At 42.1% G+C, this 27,352-nt stretch overlaps 1 protein-coding gene across 1 annotated transcript in view; it reads left to right on the plus strand.

Annotated features, from left to right (window-relative positions):
- Positions 1–13,617, plus strand: part of LOC137417037 (BDNF/NT-3 growth factors receptor-like) — a 452,816-nt gene extending 439,199 nt beyond the window's left edge. The window contains 1 exon segment of the mRNA XM_078786250.1: positions 12,210–13,617. Coding sequence (XP_078642376.1) covers positions 12,210–12,395 — 186 coding nt within the window. The 3' untranslated portion in view covers positions 12,396–13,617.
- The last annotated feature ends 13,735 nt before the right edge of the window (positions 13,618–27,352 follow it).

Raw genomic sequence — 27,352 nt, forward strand, 5'->3', positions numbered from 1 at the left:
AATCCTAGACGTTCAAGAGACTGAACCGCTTCTGGTGACCAAGGAAATATATAAGTGGGTTCCTTTGACGATCATTCCGAAGCGATAGCGTGAAACTGTGATATTTTCCAGGATTCAAGGACATGTTCCCTTTATCAGACCAGTATCTAACAATTACTATATCAACATAAGGAGAAGCAGATTCTTTCTGCTTAACAGTGGGATGTAGTACTGTAAGACACAATGTGGAGTTGTTTGTAAAAAAAAAAGAGAGGGGTTTCCAGAGTATCGGAGAGATCATTGATTCGATGAGGAGAAAGACTGCCAAAAAAAATACGTTTGGGAACTCTAACCTCCACTGGGTGAGGGGAGCAGAGGGATCAATTGATGGCAACATGTTGACTTCAAAAGTGAAGACAGTCAGAAATCTAGGAATGATGGTGGCCTTCTATGCCACAGGCAGAGTTTGACAATCGAAGTAGGGAAGTAGGGTGCCAGACTGTGTCAAATGCTTAAGATATGTCCATGAAGACGGTCCTAACCTCCTGTTTGAGATTGAGGGCCTTTTACTATTACTGAGAGAGGAGCATAAGGCATGTCAACTATAGAGTTGAGTGACCGGGATGGAATCCAAACCGATGGTCGGAGATTGTGGGGTTTCATAACAGGAAAGACTTTGATATTCGCAGCAATGATGGATTCCATGACTTTGCTTGAAATTGTAAGCAACTTACTGACCTATAATTCGTGTGGGTCTGTTTTCGTACCCTTGTTGTGGACGGGAGTGATTCTTGCTGACTTCCAAGCAGAGGGGAGGCATCCAAAAGAGGACAGACTGAATCTGGCATGTAGAAGGGGAGCAAGAACAGCAGAGCAGGATTTGAGAACTGATGCCATCTGCAAGTGCTGCTGAAGCAGGTTGTAGCCAGGCATGATTTAGAAATCATGCCAGGCTACAAGTATGAATCTGGTTATGGCTATACCGATGGTGCAATGTCCTCCAACTATTCGGGTGAGTTTTTGAAATTTCCAGGGCAATGGAACACAATGAAATGCCCCTTGCGATCTTTAACATCCACCAGTGAACTCGCACTAACAAAAGAAGCCAGGTTAATCCAACATCCCTTCTTTCCAGCTGTTTGAAACATGGTGTGCTCATTGATGTAATTCCCTACCCACAGAAAAGTGCCAGGATGGATGGTAATCCAGCAATCAAACCCAGACTAGACAGCTCAAAGACCAGTACACTACCTCTGAACTACCCTCTCATGAGATCGCAGATGGTGGTTATTACGATGGACAACCGAATGGGTGGAAAGAAAAGCGAAGTTGATAGATACAAATGGGAAGGTACACCTGGTGCATACAAATGTGGTACCTGAAGTGACATTGAAACCATTACCAGAAACTTTTCTAAAGTCTGAGAGCATGTGTCTTAAAAATGACATCGAACAGAAATAATAAAACAAAGCAAAGAAGAATGATGGTGGACATTGGGAAAGGCAGGCGGGATAACTGAACAAAGACGTGGCGACATAAATGTTCAAATCCCAAGAAACAAAGCATATGAAAAGTGCTTGCTGAGCTGTCACGGTCAACACATTGCGTTGGCAGAGGGTGTTTATGTAATAACAAATCCCTGAGCATTTGCACGGGGCCAAGACCATGCCCTTGACAGCTGGTGAATGTGGCACATTCGACCCAGAAACATCTGGCATCTGCAGTCATCCTACACTTTCAATGCACACTTCTGTTGGGCAAACGAGTATAAAAAAGGTATTTGCTGAGGACAGTTATTGGAATAACCTGTCGACTATCATAAAGTAACCAATTTGATCCATATACACACAAATGCATGGTTGTGTTAACATTGAGGTTTGCAGTGAGAAAGACATAAAGACAGATTGCTGTTCCAAGGATTGTTAAACATGAGCAAACACAATGTTCATAATAATTCCACATCCCACGTCTCCAATCACACTCTCACCTCGGGGCTGGTCGAATGATGCTGGACAATGTTCATTTTCAATTACCCTCCCCACATGCTCATAATATGAGTTCCAAACTGTGCACACTGCATCACCTTTCACAGGAGCTTTTAAAATAAATAAATAAATGACAACAATAAATATAATGAATAAAATTTCTAACTGCATGTCGTTCTCATTTGTCGAACAACAGTATAATTATTTGTGGAAACTTTTTACAAGACCTTTTAACTTTGAATGCAAAGCATCTGTAAGTTCTCCATTTGCCACTAGCAGTGCGTTTTCCACATTATGACCGAAATGGATCCTTCAAATGAAGTGGAGGGTTTCCTCTTGACCTTGCCAAGGGTTTGAATTTCTGAATTAAAAGCTATTCATGGATATACTTATTGCCTACTCGACGGAAGTTTATGTGACACAGACAGATATAAACTGGACAGGGCAAAATTGATATACAGGACATCAGATTTCAGGTGATATATGATTGATCTTTCTGTTGTTTTCATACTGTGGGCCCACTACAAGTCCAGGAAAATAGTAAAAAAAAATAGCAATTCATTTGGTGTAACAAACAAGGTACAGGAAAATAGTCAAAAATCAACTAATTTGGTGTAAAAAAAACAAAGTACAGGAAAATAGTGAAAAAAATAGCAATTCATTTGGTGTAACAAACAAAGTACAGGAAAATGGTGAAAAATCAACTAATTCTGGTGTAAAAAAACAAAGTACAGGAAAATAGTGAAAAAAATAGCAATTAATAAAAAAACAAAGTACAGGAAAATAGTGAAAAAATAGCAACTAATTTGATGTAAACAACAAAGTACAGGAAAATAGTGAAAAAATAGCAACTAATTTGGTGTAAAAAACAAAGTACAGGACAATAGTAAAAAAAAAAGCAACTAATTTGGTGTAAAAAAAAGCAACTAATTTGATGTGAAAAAACAAAGTACAGGAAAATAGTGAAAAATTAGCAACTAATTTGGTGTAAAAAACAAAGTACAGGACAATAGTAAAAAAAAAAAGAAGCAACTAATTTGGTGTAAAAAACAAAGTACAGGAAAATAGTGAAAAATAGCAACTAATTTGGTGTAAAAAAACAAAGTACAGGACAATAGTGAAAAAATAGCAACTAATTTGGTGTAAAAAACAAAGTACAGGAAAATAGTGAAAAAATAGCAACTAATTTGGTGTAAAAAACAAAGTACAGGACAATAGTAAAAAAAAAAAAGCAACTAATTTGGTGTAAAAAAAAGCAACTAATTTGATGTAAAAAAACAAAGTACAGGAAAATAGTGAAAAAAATAGCAATTAATTAAAAAACAAAGTACAGGAAAATAGTGAAAAAATAGCAACTAATTTGATGTAAACAACAAAGTACAGGAAAAGAGTGAAAAAATAGCAACTAATTTGGTGTAAAAAACAAAGTACAGGACAATAGTAAAAAAAAAGAAGCAACTAATTTGGTGTAAAAAAAAGCAACTAATTTGATGTAAAAAAACAAAGTACAGGAAAATAGTGAAAAATTAGCAACTAATTTGGTGTAAAAAACAAAGTACAGGACAATAGTAAAAAAAAAAAAGCAACTAATTTGGTGTAAAAAAAAGCAACTAATTTGATGTAAAAAAACAAAGTACAGGAAAATAGTGAAAAATTAGCAACTAATTTGGTGTAAAAAACAAAGTACAGGACAATAGTAAAAAAAAAAAAGCAACTAATTTGGTGTAAAAAACAAAGTACAGGAAAATAGTGAAAAATAGCAACTAATTTGGTGTAAAAAAACAAAGTACAGGACAATAGTGAAAAAATAGCAACTAATTTGGTGTAAAAAACAAAGTACAGGAAAATAGTGAAAAAATAGCAACTAATTTGGTGTAAAAAACAAAGTACAGGACAATAGTAAAAAAAAAAAGCAACTAATTTGGTGTAAAAAAAAGCAACTAATTTGATGTAAAAAAACAAAGTACAGGAAAATAGTGAAAAATTAGCAACTAATTTGGTGTAAAAAACAAAGTACAGGACAATAGTAAAAAAAAAAAAGCAACTAATTTGGTGTAAAAAAAAGCAACTAATTTGATGTAAAAAAACAAAGTACAGGAAAATAGTGAAAAATTAGCAACTAATTGGTGTAAAAAACAAAGTACAGGACAATAGTAAAAAAAAAAAAAGCAACTAATTTGGTGTAAAAAACAAAGTACAGGAAAATAGTGAAAAATAGCAACTAATTTGGTGTAAAAAAACAAAGTACAGGAAAATAGTGAAACATAGAAACAAATTTGGTGTTTGTGACGGATGACCGTCCCAGGGTGTCCCAGGGTGACGGATGACCAATCGAGCTTTAACTCCTAGACGTTCAGTCAAAAATGACAGTGTTCTTAACACACGAGGGAAAGGAGAATGATGAACTTACCTTCACAGGTCCCAACGGACGTCTTTGAACCTGCAATAATCAACTGAAACCGACACGGATTTAAAATGTACAAAAATACCGGCTTAATTGAAGAAATGCCGGTAACAAAGGAATGCACCATAAAATTAAGATTCCTAAACGGGAAGTCCCCACACCAACTCGTATGCAGACAAAGGGAACAAATAACCGGTGAAAATAAATGTGTGTGTGTGTTTCTCAACTAGGCACTTAGCTCTGAGCGTCTCCTGAACCCCCGTCGGGAATCGTCCAGGCCCCGAGTGCGCAACCCGGGCGCGGCACAGGCACTAGCAGGAAGACGGCCTCAGCGTGCCCTCGTTCACTCAGCCGCGCTCGTCCTCGTCGTCCGCCTCACCAGCACCCACATCTCTCAGCGCAAGAGCGGTAGAGGAAAAATAACAGAGGCCATTTACATACAGGGGATTTACCATTAATCCCTAACAAATTAACATAACCCCACCCCTCTTATGGGGACACTTATACGCGCTTAGATGACATCCGGTCTAAACGAATGTCCTACTTATGATACATGGGGGTTCATCCTCTTCATCGTGACATACGGAGCATGGTAATCTACACACTTCTACCTGGACTAAGGTAATCATTGCCTACCCCCCACAAACGTAACAATAGTGAAAAAATTAACGAATTTGATGTAAAAAAAAACGAAGTACAGGATAATAGTGAAAAAATAGCAATTAATTTTGTGGAAAAATGAGATACCGGAAAATAGTGAAAAAATTGCAAATAATTTGGTGTATAAAAACAGAACAGGAAAATAGTGAAAAATAGCAACTAATTTGGTGTATAAAAACAAAGTACAGGAAAATAATCAAACATAGAAACATATTTAGTGTATAAAAACAAAGTACAGGAAAATAGTGAAACATAGAAACAAATTTGGTGTAAAAAAACAAAGTACAGGAAAATAGTGAAAAATAGAAACAAATTTGGTGTAAAAAAACAAAGTACAGGAAAATAGTGAAACATAGAAACAAATTTGGTGTAAAAAAACAAAGTACAGGAAAATAGTGAAAAAATAGCAACTAATTTGGTGTATAAAAAGAAAGTACAGGAAAATAATGAAACATAGAAACATATTTGGTGTATAAAAACAAAGTACAGGAAAATAGTGAAACATAGAAACGAATTTTGTGTAAAAAAAACAAAGTACAGGAAAATAGTGAAAAAATAGCAACTAATTTGGTGTATAAAAACAAAGTACAGGAAAATAATGGGAAAATAGCAACTAATTTGGTGTAAAAAAACAAAGAACAGGAAAATAGTGAAAAAAATAGCAATTAATTAAAACACAAAATACAGGAAAATAGTGAAAAAAGCAACTAATTTGGTGTAAAAAAAACAGTACAGGCAAGTAGTGAAAAAATAGCAACTACTTTGAGGTAAACAACAAAGTACAGGAAAATAGTGAAAAAATAGCAACTAATTTGGTGTAAAAAACAAAGTACAGGACAATAGTGAAAAAAAAAGCAACTAATTTTGTGTAAAAAAAAAGCAACTAATTTGATGTAAAAAAAACAACAAAGTACAAGAAAATAGTGTTGTGGTCACCGCCGGGATTAAGACCCCTGGGTGACGGATGACCAATCGAGCTTTAACTCCTAGACATTCAGTCAAAAATGACGGTGTTCTTTACACGCGAGGGAAAGAAGAATGATTAACTTACTTTCACAGGTCCCAACGGACGTCTTCGAACCTGCAATAATCAACTGAAACCGATACGGATTTAAAATGTACAAAAATACCAGCTTTATCTATCTATAATTCCAGTAATCTCTGTATGTGTGTTTGTTTGTTTGTTTGTTTGTCTGTGACCGCTGTTTCTCGACAACCACGGGTCCGATATACTTTAAACTTGCCAGGTATATTGCTGGGGACCCGAGGATGTGCCTTTTCAAGGTTTCATATTAATCGGACAATTACTTACCGAGCTATGTCCAAAAAACGATTCAACCAATCAGAGAGCAGCGAGCTATCGCGTATGCCGAACGTGGCGAACACACTCTGCCTCGGACGGCACATTTGAGAGCGTATTCATTTATTTCACGTTGGCAAACTATGTTGCCGCTATGTTGGCGTTAAACTATGTTTTAAAACTAATTAAAACCATTTCATGTAAATAGAGGGGGGGGGGGGGGGGGGGGATTGTCACTGTACTCGCAAGCCGTTCGCCGTTCGCTTTGGCGTTGCGAATGGACCAAAACATTTCATGGACCAAACCATTTCATGTAAAGCGTTCGCCGTTCGCTTTGGCGTTGCGAATGGACCAAAACATTTCATGCACCAAACCATTTCATGTAAATAGAGGGGGGGGGATTGTCACCGTACTCGCACCCACGTACCCACGTACGGGCATTGCACCCATGTACGGGCATGCCCTAGTTGAAGAAATGCCGGTAACAAAGGAATGCACGATAAAATTAATATTCCTAAACGGGAAGTCCCCACACCAACTCGTATGCAGACAAAGGGAACAAATAACTGGTGAAAATAAATGTGTGTGTGTTTCTCCACTAAGCACTTAGCTCTGAGCGTCTCCTGAACCCCCGTCGGGAATCGTCCAGGCCCCGAGTGCGCAATCCGGGCACGGCACAGGCACCGGCGGGAAGATGGCCTCAGCGCGCCCTCGTTCACTCAGCCGCGCTCGTCCTCGTCGTCCGCCTCACCAGCACCCACGTCTCTCAGCGCAAGAGCGCGAGAGGAAAAATAACAGAGGCCATTTACATACAGGGGATTTACCATTAATCCCTAACAAATTAACATAACCCCACCCCTCTCTCTGATGGGGACACTGATACGTGCTTAGATGACATCCGGTCTAAACGAATGTCCTACTTATGATACATGGGGGTTCTGCCTCTTCATCGTGACATACGGAGCATGGTAATCGACACACTTCTACCTGGGCTAAGGTAATCATTGCCTACCCCCCACAAACGTAACAATAGTGAAAAAAAACAACTAACTTGATGTAAAAAAAAAACTAAGTACAGGATAATAGTGAAAAAATAGCAATTAATTTTGTGTAAAAAATGAGATACAGGAAAATAGTGAAAAAATAGCAAATAATTTGGTGTATAAAAACAAACAGGAAAATAGTGAAAAATAGCAATTCATTTGGTGTATAAAAACAAAGTACAGGAAAATAGTGAAACATAGAAACAAATTTGGTGTGAAGAAAAACAAAGTACAAGAAAATAGTGAAAAAATAGCAACTAATTTGGTGTATAAAAACAAAGTACAGGAAAATAATGAAAAAATAGCAACTAATTTGGTGTATAAAAACAAAGTACAGGAAAATAGTGAAACATAGAAACAAATTTGGTGTGAAGAAAAACAAAGTACAAGAAAATAGTGAAAAAATAGCAACTAATTTGGTGTATAAAAACAAAGTACAGGAAAATAATGAGAAAATAGCAACTAATTTGGTGTAAAAAAAAACAAAACAGGAAAATAGTGAAAAAAATAGCAATTAATAAAAAAACAAAGTACAGGAAAATAGTGAAAAAAGCAACTAATTTGGTGTAAAAAAACAGTACAGGAAAGTAGTGAAAAAATAGCAACTAATTTGATGTAAACAACAAAGTACAGGAAAATAGTGAAAAATAACAACTAACTTCATGTAAAAAAAAAACAAAGTGCAGGAAAATAATGAAAAAATAGCAACTAATTTGGTGTATAAAAACAGAACAGGAAAATAATTAAACACAGAAACAAATTTGGTGTATAAAAACAAAGTACAGTAAAATAATAAAAAAATAGCAACTAACTTCATGTAAAAAAAAAACAAAGTACAGGAAAATAGTGAAAAAAATAGCAATTAATTAAAAAACAAAGTACAGGAAAATAGTGAAAAAAGCAACTAATTTGGTGTAAAAAAACAGTACAGGAAAATAGTGAAACATAGAAACAAATTTGGTGTATAAAAACAAAGTACAGGAAAATAGTGAAAAATAGCAACTAATTTGGTGTAAAAAAACAAAGTACAGGAAAATAGTGAAAAAATAGCCCTGTAACCATCAAAGTCTGCAAAATAGAAAGAAAATATGAAAGTATAACCTACTTGTATGCTACTTTTTGGAGAAAAATGGTTTTTAAATAGTGCTGAAATACCAGAATTTCATGTGGGTAATTCCAAATCGTTTTCTTTCCAAGCAAGATATGGATAAGATGGGAGGAATTGTGGGTAAATGGATGTTAAGGGAAGTCTGGAAAATTGAAATCCACGTGGGTGTTGTCGAGCTTCAAATACCAACCAAGATGAGACTACAATATGACGTAACCGCATGGCATGAGATAGAAATGGTCACATTGTTATGTAGACTCGCAATTCTTTCCACTCTTCAATTTGATTTATACATTGTTTCCTTACATACCCCCTTCCAAAGCAATCCCAACATCCATCAATACTGTTCATCATTGTCCCTTATTTTCCATCCTTAGTTTGACTTACTCCACAATTTCCAACCATGCATTTTACTTGAACACATCGTTGTCATCTTTTGCTGTTGTCCTGCACTTGACTGAGATATTGTATCCACATTATGCAATCATCTCTGTTTATTGGTTATATACATATATATATATATATATACATATATATATATATATATATATATATATATATATATATATATATATATATATACACATACATACATATATATATATATATATATATATATATATACAGGGTGAGTCAAAAGTAGCGCCCGATTTCTGTTTTTTTGGCTGCCAGATTCTTTCTGGGATGTCATGTTGTTAATAATTGTCGGGTATAATTGTTGTTAATAATTGTTGTTAATAATAAATATTGTTAATATTGTTAATAATAAATAATTGTTAATAATTACTTTTTGTTGAAGTAATTATTACTTCTTATTATATTGTTGTAATTGAAGTTGTTGAATCTTATTATATTATATTGTTGAAGTAATTATTATATTGTTGAAATGAAGATCAAATAGCTGTATGTTGAAATATGTTGAAAAAGTCAAAACTTTACATAGGGTGTACTTACTTTTTCACGTGACTGTATATATATATATATATATATATATATATATATATATATATATATATGTATATATATTGGCAGATATCCTGGTTCTACCGGGTTGTTGTGAGGGAATTCATTTCCAATAGAGTGTGGAATATTTCGAAAGCTTGCCAGGAATGTCCGCTGACAGCAAAATGGTAGCGACACATGTAAATTCTGTGTAATGTAAAATTTGACTTGAAGTTCACATATCCCTTGCCACCCTCCCAACTCCATATCCCTCCCACCCTCCAACTCCAAGTGCATATCCCTCACCCTGTCTCATCTCCAATTCTGTATCCCTCACCCATCCCAACTCAATGTCAATTATAATAGTCAATAACTGTTAAGGCTGCTAAAGTTTCTCGGTAATGTAAATCGACGGAAAGGTAATTGTACGTTGACAAAATAGTTTGTGGTTATATTATTTTTTAATTTCCCATGGTGGGTGTGCAAACCAACGGCTCTGAGCATATACAGCACGTGCACAACAAAAATGAATACAACTCTAAATTACCGAAATATCTGAGTCCCCCCCCCCCCCCCCCCCCGCATGTACTGTGTGGCCCCAAGAGCTCTTAAATGAAGTATCATTCAGCATTGTACGGGCTGTGGTTACGACGTTTACCCCGTTCAGACACAATCGGGCAATCTGCATTTATATATACTAGGGCATGCCCGTACTATATATATGCCCGTACTATATATCTATCTAAAATTATATCCCCCCCCTCTATTTACATGAAATGGTTTGGTCCATTCGCAACGCCAAAGCGAACGGCGAACGGCTTGCGAGTACAGTGACAATCCCCCCCCTCTATTTACATGAAATGGTTTCGTCCATTCGCAACGACCACAGAACCCCCCCCCTCTATTTACATGGAATGGTTTGGTCCATTCGCAACGCCGGCACACGCGATCGTTCGCTGCTCTCTGATTGGTTGAATCGTTTTTTGGACATAGCTCGGTAAGTAATTGTCCGATTAATATGAAACCTTGAAAAGGCACATCCTCGGGTCCCCAGCAATATACCTGGCAAGTTAAAAGTATATCGGACCCGTGGTTGTCGAGAAACAGCGGTCACAGACAAACGTACAGACAGAGATTACTGGAATTATAGATAGACTAGGGCATTGCCCGTACGTGGGTGCCCGTTCCTTGCCAAAAAAAATAAAAAACGCTACCCGTACGCACTACCCCGCCCGTACGCCCGTAAACAAAAAAAACCGCTCTTCGCTTCCGCCCTTCGCTCTGACTGAATTGGGAGAAATAATGCGCATAAGAAATCGAATTACGTACCGTAATGGCGGTCAGCTCGTAACGCGCTCAGCTCCGCTCGTCTCACATCGGCCACGCCTACGCAACAAAGCGTTCTGTGATTGGCTGCCGGAAAGCGTGCTGCCGGACAGTCTTCACTGTCCGGAAGTTCGCAAATCGCAGTTAGGATGAATCGTTTTAATTTAATCGCAGTTTGAATTCGTTTTAAAACATAGTTTAACGGCAACATAGTTTTCCAACGTGAAATAAATGAATACGCTGTCAAATGTGCCGTCCGAGGCAGAGTCTGATCGCCACGTTCGGCACACGTGATAGCTCGCTGCTCTCTGATTGGTTGAATCGTTTTTTGGACATAGCTCGGTAAGTAATTGTCCGATTAATATGAAACCTTGAAAAGGCACATCCTCGGGTCCCCAGCAATATACCTGGCAAGTTTCAAGTATATCGGACCCGTGGTTGTCGAGAAACAGCGGTCACAGACACACAGACACACAGACACACAGACACACAGACACACAGACACACAGACACACAGACACACAGAGATTACTGGAATTATAGATAGATATATATATATATATATGTGTGTGTGTGTGTGTGTGTGTGTGTGTATAGATAGATGGATACATACACATACCCATTCTGCTTTTTCCTGTACCATTGTCTCTCTCACACTGTTTCTCTTCACTCCCTTGAAAATCCAACATGCTGCTCGATTTCCTTCCTTAACCCAGCAATCTCCAAGTCATCAGTACCTCTTGCTCCGTAGTCGCGTTACAAAGGGCAAAGTACTTCGAAAGAGTCACAATTTCTCATGTCCATCTCTTGTATCCCACAAATCTTTCCTCTTAAACTGTTGTTCATTTACTTCGATGTTTCTTACACAGCGCCCGGTGATTTACGGAAAAGCCTTCCTTTATTGGAAGCCTTGATGGAACTGCCATCTTGGAGTCCGGTGTATCACAAACCCGATTGCTTTTTCACATTTTGCAGCGCAATAATGATTTCTCCTTTTCTCATGTATTTGTTGCATAAGATGCGCAATGTGGAGTATCAAATGGAGGAAATGTTAAGATGCCTTCACCTAATAATTGTTTCTTAACTTAAAAAATAATAACTGACTCCAAAACGATCCTCAGAAAACAATCATACACATGACGGTTAAAATTCATCTCCGCTCAATAATACTGAATGCAAAACACCGGAACAATCAGATTGTGTTTCAATCGTCACCTTCAATTGCTAATAACTATGTCCCTGGAATAGCAACACCAGCATAACACATTGATGGGATTGAAGCCCATTTCAGCACTTCAGGGATCTGCCTCTGACCTATTATATGTCATGCTATCCGTGTCCATCAACGCCACCCAATTGGGAACACAGGACTGTTCTGAGGAATAAGTCTGACCTCGGGCACTGCTTCTTACAGATAATAATGCATCCTGTCACCCGGGCCTTTGCGCTGCTCCCACCCTAGGTAATCGACTGCATCACGCAGGGCCGGGTCTTGGAGCGACCACGTGCCTGCCCGCTCGAGGTCTACGATCTGATGTTGGCATGCTGGCAGCGTGAGCCGCTTCAGCGCACACCCATCAAGGCCTTGCATGCCAGGCTCCAGGGCTTGGCGCAAGCTGCCCCCGCGTACCTGGATGTTCTTGGCTGATGATCGGCCGTGACCGGGACTGTGGTCAGGGATGACATAAGGAATATGTAGTTTGGGGGAGGCTTGGGTGGGGTTTAAGTTGAGAAAAAAATATAAATAGGAGAAGAAATTTATGTGAAGACACCATGGAAATGCAGGAAAGGATCACTCATAAATGATAGAGGGCCCAAGTGTATTAAGTTTGTGCACTGAATGATTTTTCGCTGTTGAATGGTGTTGTTCCATTACATTGGGAGTTAAATAATACATGTATGCGGGTTCGAGCACAAAGGAATGGTTTCAGCTGCCACATTCTCAGCAATGATGAAGGAATGTTCCATTGGTGTAGGCTCACTGTGGCTTATGGTTTGGGATCGGTGGGATTTTCCACCACAACAAATGCACTGATGCAGAGGAAGAAGAAGAATTTAAATTGTGCGAACTAAGTCATTGGGTAAGTCAATACAATGCTCTAATATTCATTGTTCATTTTGAGGTAATGTTTTCATGGGGTGAGTGGTGAGATGTTTATATGTCTGTAATAAGAAACTGTGTTTATTCAGAAGCATTTAGTCACAAGTTTGAGAGTCCTGCATCTGATTCTTGGTTTGTCCTGCCTGCCTGCCTTCTGGGCAAGACAATTTGGCTTATTTCCTTTGGGTGAGAGCTGTAATGATTTGGCATGGAGGGAGTATATTCTTGGTAGTAATATCACCCTTTATTGGGCTAAAAACGAAATATCTTCACCTTGCGTCTCATATGCGACATGCGAGACACTCTGACAATGACCTGGGTTTGATGCCTACGTGCACCATCAAGGTGTACATCTGTTGCTGCTGCTTGGTTAGCCATGCGTGCTCCGCCTCGTTTTTGCTCCCTAAAAAAAACAAAAAAAAAAAACATGTTCGTCCGCAGATTGGCACTTAAAGTAATTGTTTAGTTATTACACATTCCTGTTGGTACAAATAGTGCAAATAGTCCTGCACCTATGTTAGTAAAAAAAAACAAGTGTCATATTGCAAAGCAGTCCTCAAGCCAAATGTCGTCAACTCAATTTGTTAGGGACAAACGGCATTGGATTGACATTGCAGTATCTATGTCTTGTCCAAACCATCACACCCAAAGTAGAAGTAGTGTCGCTTATAAAAAATTTATTTCTACAAAGCACAGCTTCTGTAAGACGAACACGTTACTGCACCGAGCATGTGAATTTAAAGGGGCGTTGTGATGTAATTTTTCAATCGTGTCAAATATTATATATATATATATATATATATATATATATATATATATATATATATATATATATATATATATATATATATATATAGATATATATATATAGATATGTATATGTATATACAGGGTTAGTCAAAAGTAGTGCCCGATTTCTGTTTTTATATATATATATATATATATATATATATATATATATATTTCTGTCAGTTGATTGTTTGTTTGACATTTGTATTACAGTGTACAAGAAGGTATAAATAAATGAATCACATGTTTATCTAACCATTTATTCGGGGGAAAATTATTACGGAAGTGTACCAAGTTGTTTTACTTGCAATTTTCAAAGTGCCCTCCCTCGTGATCGATTTCGGACGACCGGACTTCTTTGCAGTGGCCACCGACCCTGTTGCTTCAAATTTCTCGACAATCAATCGTATGTTTCTTCCCTGGGGTGGGTTAATATCGAATTCCTGTGCCAAACGGCGTGCCGCCATCGTTTGTTGTTCATTACATTTGTCGTAATGTTTCACGGCCGCAATGCGTTGATTCATTGAAAGGTAATTCATGGTTCAATTTGGTGCAACTTCAGTAACTTTCCAAACTCTCAGCAATAACCTGCAAAACAAAAATAAATAAATTAAGAAAATTAATAATCTGCAAGACAATTATTAACAACATGACATCCCAGAAAGAATCTGACAGCCGAAAAAACAGAAATCGGGTGCGGGCGCTACTTTTAATTCACCCTGTAAATATATATATATATATATATATGTATGTATGTGTATATATATATATATATATATATATATATATATATATATATATTGACATTGCAGTATCTATGTTCTATATATATATATATATTGCAGTATCTATCTATATATATATATATATATATATATATATATATATATATATATATTTATATATATATATATATATATATATATATATATATATATATATATATATATATATATATATATATATATATATATATATATATATATATATACATACATATACATATATACATATATAAAATATATATTCAGTATATCGATTGAAATTTACACTTCAACTATATATCTATATGCTATACTATATTCGAGGAATAAAGTGGAAAACTATCTGAGATAACTGTGAACCCCAGACATCGAGAAACAGTTTTCTGCAGAGTAGACTTAAAAATGATGTCATCAGGGCCACATTCTAATTGAGACGTAAACAGTATCTCTGGATCGTCATGGTGTTTTGCTTATTGAAAGAGACTCCTCAAGGCTCGAGTACCTTAATGCGAGTAATACGTGCAACAAGCTTAAAGGTTAACAAGATTAGGGTCTGAAATACAACTCCTGCTTCAATTATTGGCAATGCGCTTGCATCACATGTCACCACATATGGTAAAATGTCAAACAGCAAGCTTTTCATTTGCATTTGTGTCACAGCTCGCACTGTATGATGTTAAAAATTAGTGTGTGTGTGTGAATATATATATATATATACACAAACATACATACAAACATACATACAAACACGCACACGTGGCCCAAAACAGGTGCAATTATAAGAGGACGGCTGCAGGGAAGAATCAAAGCTCGAAGTATCGCGAGAGCTCTTTGCTGTACATAATAATGATGGAGATTCGGCTCCCGCTCAAACATCGATCGCAACTTCAATTGGAAATTCATTATTTACTTACACCCATGCGAGTCCATATCCGTTTGACCCTCAGCACACGACGGGAAGGTCAAACTCCTGTTGAGGTCGAAGTGAGGGTGTGGGGCGGAAGACCCATCAATTGAAAATGACATAATATAGTAAAACGCAGGTGTAACCGCAGCTGTTATTGAACATTTCTGGCTCGTTTTCGTCGACATTTGGAAAGTGCCTAAGTTTCAGCCTGTCGTGTTGTTTTTTTGGGAAGAAGAGGGGTTTCTTTCACCAACCCACCCTTCTCGCAACGCACCAATTTGCGCACCAATCGTGACGCGCCATGTGCACCTGTTATTGAATGATTTGCCATGACGGTAATTCATATATACAATAAGGTCGTTTGCGTGTTTTCATGTCCTAGTTTGGGCCTCCTTATATATGTTACCCGAGAATAAAAAAAACCAAAGGCCTAACGTTGAAAGGAGACCCGCAGGGTGTTGAAGACCCTATACTCGAGAATTATGACAAGGCGCACCTGTTCATTTCCATAAATCCACCTTCGACAGCGTATATACGACTGTTGTTAAGTATTTATGTTCTGCAGTTCTAACTACTCTCGTTTGTGTTAATTTATGGCTCGAGGCAAAACACAACCTTGATGTTCATGTGCAACTACATCTGCTAGATAGTTCTACCTTGACTGAACACCAGTTGCCTAAAAATAATATAAAAACGTTCTCGTTGTATTAGTGCACATGACGGTCAAAATGCCGCTCTGAAAGAATTAAACTTTGTGTCGATTTTTGCGAAGCAAGTACAATGAAATGCTATACATTTTCAAGGATGACTTTTCTTTAGCGTATTGTCTGCAGACTTTCTTGTGTACAGATGCGCGTGTTGTGTTGTTTGTGCTCGGTGGTGAACGCTATGAAAACATTTTAAAAACTTTATTGAGCCGCGTCATTTCTTTGTTTGAATAACGTGCCGGTCTCTCTCTCTCTCTCGCTCTCTCTCTCTCTCTCTGTCTGTCTCTCCCCCCCCCCCTCTCTTTCTCTGTCTCTCTGTCTCTTTCTCCCCTCTCTCGGTGTCTCTCCGTGTCTCTCTCTCTCTCTCTCTCTCTGTCTGTCTCTCTGTCTCTCTGTGTCTCTCTCTGTCTCTCTCTGTCTCTCTCTGTCTCTCTCTGTCTCTCTCTCTCTCTCTCTCTCTCTCTCTGTCTATATCTTACTATCTCTTTGCCTATCTCTGTGTTCCTCTCTCCACTCCGAATGGAATCAACTGCTCAGTCATTGGTGGTGATGAGTTGCGTGCCATTTTCCAAGAACATCATCGATGCTGCCTTTCCACATGCAAGTCACAGCGAGACGTCACGGCTTGGCTCAGGGTGTGTGTGTGCTCTGTGTTTGCGTGCCGTGAGCAGTGTGGTGCTGCAGGGTGTACGCTTACCTCTCACGTCACCACTACAAACTGTCCAATATCTGTCATGACAGAGTTTATTACATGAACATATAGCATTAGATTATGATTGGTGCGTGTAGTGAAGTGGAACTTGTGTGAGTGTTACTTATGTCATTTAATATTTTCCCAAGTCCAAAGTAAATACTTTAGCACCTCAAACTGAACTCCGATGAGCAAGTGTTGTAAAATCCGAGTCTCACAACCACTTTCTCGTACCGAGTTTAATCAGGATCAATCTCAAGCAGCATCTAAGAAAGAATACATGACAGCCATCATTCATATACACTAATAGGCACCAGAAGTATATATATTGTTACGGTTCTCTACGCCGGCCTTCTTCCCTTTACCAAGGGGGGATTAATCCCCTTGTCTTTGCTGGGCCTGGCGGAACCGAGACTTGAGACGTCCCTCTCGGACACACGCGGAGTAGGGTTTCGGGACCACTCCTCGCTCATACCTAATTCCCCACGCTGCCCTGGGAGCGAGGAAACAAGCCTCGCATGAACCACGTGTGGTTTGAGTACGCCAAGCAGATTGCGTACACGTGGTCCGCGCAGTTACTTAGTTGTTGGAACCCGATTAGAGGGGTTGTGCTCATGCCACGCTTAGTCAATTGAGGAAACCACAGAAACGGTCGAATCAGGAAGAAAGGAAGAACAAACGGTTTAATTATTTCCCACACATATATACAAGTTCAAGGACGAAGAGACACAGAGCAACCTTAAGCAATCTTAACTTATCCCTTGGACAACGGGCCCGCCTCACACTCACACAGGGAATTGCAGATGGGTAGATGCTCCCCAACATGTCCATGTCGTCGTCCAGAGCCGGCCTCTGTCCGGCTCTCCACGGTCCCCGGCACGTCCCGCGAAGATGGTGGCAGGCGAAGGCAAGGACTCGTAGCACGTCTCCCGAACAGAGCAGATGATGGGGCGGAACGGCAAAGGGCGGACTTTAGCGCGGCTGGCGGTTACTCAGCCGTTCTCACTCGCATGTCTCCAATGCGCGGTATTTGGTTCAAGCGCGTCTGGCTGCGCCCGCGTATCTGTACCGCTCTCGTGCAAGTGCGTGAAGTTCATCAAGTTCATCAACTGCGGCGAGTCCTCCTTTGCTCTCGGCTTTCCCCCGCTAGTCCTTTATCTTTCTCCCTCGCAGCAAGTCCTCCGCTTCAGTGCTCCTGCGCTAGTCCTTCAAGCCCTCCTATGCAAGTCCTGTGGAGGGCTTTCGCGCCGCAGGTTTTATAGCTACGCCCCCCGAACCTTCTGGAACTCACTCGAACCTTCTCACCATGCCCTGTGACGCAACGCCGCCGTCACCACCTACGAGCTCTGATTGGCGGCTCGTGCTTACCCTCAGCGCTTCCGCCGCTCCATCCTCGACTCCGCCCCGACCTTCCTAGGCCTCCCTCGTGTTAACTCGCCCAATGATCAACCAACGTTTAGCAAAATGGATTGAGGCTAGGGTAGCTGGAAAGTCGGTGGCAAGTAGGGCCTATTCTCCTGGCCCTACTCAACGCAGAACTAACAAAGGAAAAGGACTAAGCTTACAAATACTAAGACATAACTATACTATCGCGAGGCTACATGTTGCTTGTGTGACTAACTATGGGGGGCAAACTTTAACCTTTATTAGACTCACTTGACAGACTCAAAACCGCAACGCTGCCTCCCTCCCTCGTCAGACTCGTCCCCGAGTCGAACCTATAAAAACTGGAACGACCGGTTTTGAGAAAGAGTTGGGACTAACTTTTAATTCCGTGTGACACTTAGATGTGGTTCCCCTTAACATTTATTCTAACCCGTGTATGCGACAGTTTTACAACACTAAATATGTCCCACCTACTGCGTTGAGTAGCTAACTGACAGACTCATGCCCACAATTAACCGAATTGCGGAATTATTTTCAAACTAAACATAAAGCCAGTGTGCAGCATTTTATATACAAGCACAAAACCCTAACCTTATTTACAGTTCTATGACCCAGGACCTGTCCTTTTTGGAAAGAAGTTGGAGGGGAAGAGAAAAGTACAGCAATGCACAAAAACACATTTCAACAGTTCACATTTCATTTGCAGGTGTCTGGCATCTTCTTCTTGCTTCCTGCATATTCTGTGTGCATAAAACTTATAGTTCATCTTTCCCAGCACACCAATAATAAAAATGTACAAAAAGTGTGTTCGTTTTTATTTTGCCAGCAGGGCCAACTCTATGTGGTCCAAATGCGTGACATTGATGCCACTCAAAACAAGTGGTCCGAAGATGCAAGGTGAGTTTGCAGCAAAGTGCTGCACAGCAAAGTGTGAGGCCACAAAACCTGTGGTCCATAATGTGTAATGTGGTAATGTGCAGCAAAGTGTCTGTGGCATCAAGTGCTGCACACATGCAGCAAAGTTATAACAAATGCAAGGAATATGGCAGCAAAGTGCTGCACAGTTCAGCTGCACATATGTAACAAAGTGCAGCAGGGGGTGCTGCACTTGTGCAGCAAGGTGCAGCTGCACAGTTCCACCTCCAAAATGGTCCTGGGGTGGGGGAGAGACAAAGCACAACCGGGAAAGGGCACAGATGTACACAGCAATACACGGTAATGCAGCATGAGGGGCGCGGAAGAGCGAGCAGAGCAAGCTCGTCCCTAACCATTCGTGCCCCCCAATGTCAGCTTACACTACCGTTGCCCTTCCCTGTATTTACAAATTCGTCACTACGTCCTGTCTCCCATATCCCCCTCTATTCCAAATTCGTCTTCCAATCCCTCCCAGGATGGAAGGAATGCAACAAACACATTGTCTCATCACGTCATGATGCGTCTCACTTACTCAAATCAGTCACTTGGTGCTGGTGCGGAGCTTCGTTCTCCTGGGTGCATGGATGTGGATGGCGCGAAGGGATTTCTCTCAGCCTAACTACTCTAATTGACATTAACTCATTTACACTACCTAGAGGGGTCAATATATGGTTGAACCCCAAAAAAATTGATACAAAAGGTTTTTCAATGGATTCTGATACCATTGGGCATGCTAAATAACATACTAAAAATCTAGTAACATCTGACTTCCGGAAAGGGGTCATTTTCAAGATGGCGTCCAAGATGGCCGCCGGGAGCTTAAAATGGCCATATCTCAATTATTATTCAACCTAGAAAGGTGGTTTTGGTGTCTAACCCTAGGTTTTAGGGCCCAAGGAATCCAATTGAATCAATAAAATTACTATCAGTTAATTATTTATTGACAAGTCCAAGATGGCATCCCAAGGTGACATCCTGATCCACTAAAATGGCTCTGTCGAATAGTAGTCAACCTAGAGAGATATTTTCAGTGTGTATACCTAGGTTTAAGGCACCCAGGAAATCATCAAAATTACTTAAATAAGCACAAAGTAATCAGGTAATCCAGTAAGCCAGGTTTACCAGCCCATTAGGCATTTGCTGTCTTATACAGTTAGTCGCTATTCATCGTCATCCTCCGACTCACCAGCTAATGAACCAAGTGTGTGTTTCAGATTGGAGATAAGAGTGTAATGTGTCTACACCACTGCCACCTGTGACTCCAGTCCACAGTATTCAGTAATCATTACAAATTCTGTACCAGAAACGGAGATCCACGTCCTTGATGGAGTTCACTCCTTCACAGAATACCATGGAAGAGTGGAGAAAGCTATGGTGAAATAGCACAGTCGGAAGCTGACTTCACCATCCAGCATTATGGTTCAGCTACGACCATTGTCTTTGATGGCTATGAGGAAGGGCCGTCCATTAAAGACAACACGCATCAGAGAAGAGGACACAATATTCATCCCATTGTCAGCTTCACTGCTGAGACAAAGTTCTCAGGCAAGAAGGAGGAGGTCCTGTCAAGAGATATCAATAAACAGAGACTGATCGGGATGATAAGTGATGAACTGAGAGAAAGGTATTGCACTGTGGTCAATGCACCTGGAGATGCTGACGTAGATATAGTAAAGGGTGCAGTGGAGGCATCTCTTCTACACACCACTACACTGATTGGAGAAGATACTGATCTCCTTGTCTTACTCCTTTACTATGCGCAGGGAGACAGTAAGAGCCTTTATTTCAGATCAGACAAGTCCAAAGCTGATGGCAGTTTTAAAGTGTATGACATCAATTCGGACATGACGTGTTCTCAGTTGATATTCATCCATGCCATGACTGGTTGTGACACGACTTCTCGGATTTTTGGTGTTGGCAAAAAGACTGCTTTCCAGAAGCTTGTAAAAGGAGACCCTGTCCTTCGGTCTTGTGCCAACACATTCACCATCCCAAACCAGACCACAGAGGTGATCGATGACCTTGGATGCCGAGTAATGGCTATCCTCTTTGGTGGCAAGTGCAAAGATTCCCTTGCAACAATGCGATATAACACCTTCAGCAAGAAGGTTGTCTCTGCTTCGTCTTTTGTAACACCCGAACGTCTGCTCCCAACTGAATCTGCTACCAAACTTCACTGTCGTAGAGCGTACTACCAGATCATGGTGTGGATGGGAATAGAAGAGGGTATGGATGCCATGAAATGGGGGTGGAGCCTGCAGGATAATCAGTTTGTCCCACTTTTGTCAAGAATGAACGCTGCTCCAGACAGTCTCTTGAAGGTCATTCATTGTAACTGCTCCACTGCCTGCAAGACACTCCGCTGCTCTTGTAGACGATATGGACTACCATGTACTACTGCCTGTGCACCGTGCCAACTTGAAGAATGTGACAATCCACATAACAAGTTTCTTCCAGAGGAGTCAGAGGATGACGATGAATAGCGACTAACTGTATAAGACAACAAATGCCTAATGGGCTGGTAAACCTGGCTTACTGGATTACCTGATTACTTTGTGCTTATTTAAGTAATTTTGATGATTTCCTGGGTGCCTTAAACCTAGGTATACACACTGAAAATATCTCTCTAGGTTGACTACTATTCGACAGAGTCATTTTAGTGGATCAGGATGTCACCTTGGGATGCCATCTTGGACTAGTCAATAAATAATTAACTGATGGTAATTTTATTGATTCAATTGGATTCCTTGGGCCCTAAAACCTAGGGTTAGACACCAAAACCACCTTTCTAGGTTGAATAATAATTGAGATATGGCCATTTTAAGCTCCCGGCGGCCATCTTGGACGCCATCTTGAAAATGACCCCTTTCCGGAAGTCAGATGTTACTAGATTTTTAGTATGTTATTTAGCATGCCTAATGGTACCAGAATCCATTGAAAAACCTTTTGTGTCAATTTTTGGGGGGTTAGGTGAGTTTTTCTCGTATATTGACCCCTCTAACCCGGGGTCGTACCCTGCCAATTGGCCATCTTTAAACGATGTGGTTCTAAAAACCGAATTCCCCATTGACCACTCTGCGGTGCCCTACGAATTTGGGTCTCACTCCTCAATTTTTCCTACTGTGCCCTTTGCACAATTTTGGGGCTGGGTCGTGTGGCTCCACTAGCAGGTCTACCTACCTGCACACCTCCGCCACTGAAGTCGCCACCCGAGCTTACCTGCTCCTGCGACTACCTAACTGGGGAAGGCCCTCCCTGGCTCTTTACCCCTCTGATGCCCTCTCTGGCATTGGGCTACCCGGGTCCTTCTCTTGGATCCTCGGGCCCCATTGAACAACTACTCACAACCCTAACTGGCTCCCAGAGCCTACCTACGGCCTCACCTGGCCGACAAACTACCAGTGGCGGAGTGCTCCAATAACCATACGCACCAACAAAGCCACACGCCCAGCCATTCACTGACTCATGCACCCAACCAAAGCACTTCTTGCCACTTCCCGCACCACAGGTGTCAATATCCAACAATTTACCTGAGCCCTCTACCTGGCTTTAAACTACCCACCCCGGGTATTCCTGAATGGGTCCATCTCCCCCCATTCACTCCTTCGCACCATGCATTCAACACCTTTTATTCCACACCATTTACTCGCACACCATTTATTTCACACACCAATTTTGCACACCTTTTATCTCCCACACTACATCTCTTGCACACCTTTTGTGCTCTCACACCTTTTATCCGTACACTCCAAACACAACTCCATCTGTCTCAATACACAATTCCTGGTTATTCTCAACCAATTCCTCATTTGCTCAATACACAGATCCTCACACACACAGCATCATCTAACTACCTGCTTTTCCCCTAAGACTCGTGCTTCCCCGTCATCCCATTAAACTAAGTACTCCCTCGTCATTATCATCCAGCTAATCTCTCTACGTCCCCTCTACAGTACAGATGTCTCTACTTAAATCTTGTCCCTACTGTCTGCTGATTCTCTAACAATTATCCTCGCCCGCCCTCGGCTAGCTTCAGTGCCCCATGGAGGTAACCATCACTGGCACCTCCATGTGCATGTCACTGCCATCCTCCTAAACTAATGCTCATGAGCCCTGGAGTGAGGAATGGTAAAACTACCATTCCCCCACGCCAGGTACCATTCCCCAACACTTTATATTCGTCCACTATACCTGAGCCTCGTCGGGTGGGAATACATCGTCATCACAGCTCGGCTTCAAAAAGCCGAGCGATGCATGCGGGTGGTTGGTCGCCTGTCGTTTGGGTCCGTCCGGCATTTTCGATCCAGGGGAGGAGGCATAGAAGGGCCAAGGTTCAGAGCTCCATCTCTACGCGAGGCCTTGCGGTCCCACGCACGATGGCCCAACCACCCACGGTCAGAGCACCGCACCCACCAGGGGGGCGCGGCTCCGAACTCTCCTACCCCCCTTGAACCGTGCCGATCGCCTTTCCCGCCAAGGCGCGGCACCAACCATACAGGGTGGGGCCCGGCACGAACCGTGCACGCCGGGCCTTGTGAGAACGCTGCGGCACCGATCCCCGCCGCACACAAAGCACACAACTCACCGAGGGCTCACGTCGGCTATACGTCACGCTAGACGCTACCCCGGTCTGCGTCGATGCTCGAGCCGCGTTCTCACCACACGCGACCCACTCCTCACTCGCACACTGAGGCGCTCCGGCGCCTCCCATACACTCCATTACCGCACACTTCTCTGTTACACACAAGTGCACACCACCCAGGCGCACTCACACCGTTCGCACACTCCATTATCACACACTCGGCCAACGTAAACCCTCACGCACACTCTTGCACACACTCTTCCGTTACGTACTCCGTAACGTCCACAGGTGTGCACTCTTCTGGTACACACCCAATCACACGCTCTGGTGTACACTCCTGCACACGCTCTTCAACACGCTCTGGTGTGCATTCTCTCTCAATCTCCTCGGCCATCGCAAACTCTGTAACACACTCTTCTTCAACGCACCCTTCCCACACACATTCCGTCATACACTCACGCTCCGGTGCACACTCCCCCCGCACACGCGCGTCATTCGCTCGCGTACACTGCACAAAGGACCTTCCACAAGCGCCCGGGCTTCGTCTATACCCCAAGCACGCCAAAAACCTTTTCCCGCCAAACACTTTCGCACCATACACACCCCTACTCACCTTGGGGATTCTCTTCTCCGGCAGCACCTGCAAACCTTTATTGGGGTTAGCAAGCCCGACATCACGGTGCAAATGCAAACTTTGTTCAGGTTCCATTTCTACCCTCGATTTAATTTCTAACTCTGCCGTCTCTTCGGCCCCAATTTCAACTATAATCATTTCTTTAGTTTCAATTATTTCCTCGACGACCGCCGGCGCGCAAGAAATTTTTCTGTCCAATTCGGCGGCCGTCGGTTCTTTTACACCCCGAGTCGCGATTTGTATTCCCTAGGTCCATGTAGCCGCGCTCAGCTTTACCTCGCTCTCCATGCGTTCCTCGCACCGCGTTACCCCGTTGCGTCCCTTTGCGACCTCCTCGCTCAACTTGCGCCTTATGTCCTTCCCCGCTTCTTTTATTTCTTTCTTTGACGCCACCCTCATTTTGCCCAATTGATTCTTTTCTTCTTTTTTTTTTTTTTTTTTTTTTGTATACTGAATCGAGGCTCGTAAAGAGCTAACATTTATTTCACAAACAAATCAACCAGACAAACAAAATATACAAAAAGAGGGAGCGGAAGACAAGATGGGGAGAGAAGGGGAAGCACACAACCACAACATTTGAGAGCAGGGAGAAGTGTGGGAGGGAGAGGGCTTGGGGGCAGGAGGCGTGGGAAGGAGGGGGTGGGGGGTGGGAGAAGTATAAAACACAAGGGGACCGAAATTAGCGGGGGTAGAAAAGATCAAGGTTTTGGATGGGGGAGGATAAGAGATGGTGGAGAACAGCTGTTTTAAAGACCTGGAGGGTGGAGTGGGATTGAAGAGAGTGAGGGAGTTTGTTCCAGAGGCGGGAGAAAAGAGGAATGAAGGAGTGAAGGTGAGCAGAAAGTCTTGATTTTGGCAGTTTAACCATAAGAGGGATGCAGGCAGATCTTGTGCGACCTGTAGGAATATTTGGGGGACAGAGCGCAGAGAGGGCTGGGGGGGCAAGGCCAGAGAGGAGTCGGTAGAAGACGGAAAGACCACCAACCTGCCTGCGGTGAGTGAGTGAAAGGCCCTTGGAGTTAGCTTCATCGCAGGAGATTCCAATGATTCTGAACGCTTTGGTTTCAACAGGGTGAAGACGGGCTAGGTGTGAGGCAGGAGCACCAGACCAGAGGGGAGAGCAGTATTCCATAGAGCTGCGGATGAAAGCCTTGTATGTGGTGAGGAGCTCAGGTGTGCCAAGGAAGGACTTCGCACGACGGAGGATGCCCAGTCGGCGACTGGCTTTGGAGGCCAGATTTGAAATGTGGTTTTCCCAGGAAAGATCATGGCAAATAGTGAGACCCAAAAGCTTGAGCGACAGAACTTCTTGGAGAGGATTGTTGATAAAGTAGATGGGAGGGTTGTCCAGTCGGTCCTTTCGGAGAGACTTGTAAGAGTGTGAGATTTGTCAGGATTGAAAGACATGTTCCACTTGTTTGACCAGTCTGTGATTTTGTCCAGGTCTGCAGAGAGTGAGGAGGCTGCAGACTGCCGATCTGAGGGATGAGGAATGGAGCGACAGAGAGTAGAGTCATCAGCAAAGAGATAGAGAGGATTTTCAAGAGAGTCAGAGAGATCATTGATGAAGACCAGAAAAAGCACAGGGCCCAGAACACTACCTTGGGGAACTCCAGCCTGAACAGGAAGAGGAGATGAGAGAAACCCATTCAGGGCCACACGTTGACTACGACCAGAGAGGAAGTCCGCCAGCCATGCGTGGAGATTTCCATGGATACCAAAGGAGGAGAGTTTGGTGAGCAGAGCGGGGTGCCAGACCGTATCGAAGGCACGTGAAATGTCAAGGGAGACGGCTCTAATTGCCTGTTTGGCGTTGAGGACCTCCATCCATTGTTGAGAAAGCAGAAGCAGCATGTCCAGAGTAGAGTGACCAGGTCTGAAACCAAATTGATGATCAGAGATCAAGCCATTGGAGAAGAGGAAAGATTTCATATCTGAAGCAATGATGGATTCCATGACTTTGCTGATAATTGGGAGAAGGCTGATTGGTCTGTAGTTGCTGGGATCTGTTTTTGCACCTTTTTTGTGCAAAGCGGTGATGTTGGCTGATTTCCAAGCAGATGGCAGATGACCTTGAGCAAAAGAGAGGGTGAAGAGAACAGAAAGAGGGAGTGAAAGAGCGGAAGCACATGATTTTAAGACCCGTGGGCTGATGCCGTCAGGACCAGTTGCAGAATCAGAGTCGAGGGTTGACAGAAACTTTTCCACCTTGTCAGGAGGAAAGGACACAGGGTCCAGGAGCAGCTGGGTACGACTGGGTACGGTGGGGACAGAGAGGGATGGGTTTGGGACACAAGATTTAGAGGCAAACACAGAGTTGAGGCATTCAGCTTTTTCACGTGCGGAGTCAGCCATTAAGCCGTTTGAGGGGATGGAGGGGGAACAAACACCAGAAACAGATTTGACCAGACGCCACCAGGATTTGGAAGAGGGAGACAGATAAGAGAGTTCGGTCTTGAGAACGGTGAGATATTGTTTCCTGGCCCTCCTGAGGGTGGACACACACTTGTTCGGGCTTTGTGAAAGGAGATGAGATTTCCTTCCGTTGGATTTGCTTTCCAGGAGACGAAAGCAAGTTGTTTCAGGGCAACAGCCTCACCACAAGATTCCGTGTACCATGGACGGGAGGAAGGGTATGACAACTGAAGACGAGATGGGATAAATCTGTGCATGAGAGAGAGCAATTTACTTTGAAAGAATTCCCAGGATGAGTTGATGTCAGAGGCGGTAGAGATGGGAGACCAGTCCAGATGATTGGTGGCTGCTTGAAGACCGTGCCAGTTGGCCTGAGTGAAATGCCAGACTCGTCGACGCTGAGGAGGCTCTCTGAGAATGGTCAGAGAGAAGTCCACTTTGACAAGCACATGATCAGATGAGCCGATTGGAGCAGAAGAAGAGCAGCAGACATTTTCAGGGAAGTTTGTCATAACCAAATCCAGAAGAGAAGATGATCCGTTGACTGAGATCCGGGTCGGGAAATTGACAGATTGTGTCAGTCCCAGTGAGTCACAGAAGTCCTTTGCTGAAGAGCCATGGCTGGTGAGAGAGGTACCCACACCCAGCCAACTGGCATGGTGACAATTGAAATCACCACATATGAGGAAGAGAGAGTTGGGATAGGTAGATAGA

This window comes from Myxine glutinosa, chromosome 11 (genome assembly GCF_964187855.1).
Source record: "Myxine glutinosa chromosome 11, kmMyxGlut1.1, whole genome shotgun sequence".
NCBI lineage: Eukaryota > Metazoa > Chordata > Myxini > Myxiniformes > Myxinidae > Myxine > Myxine glutinosa.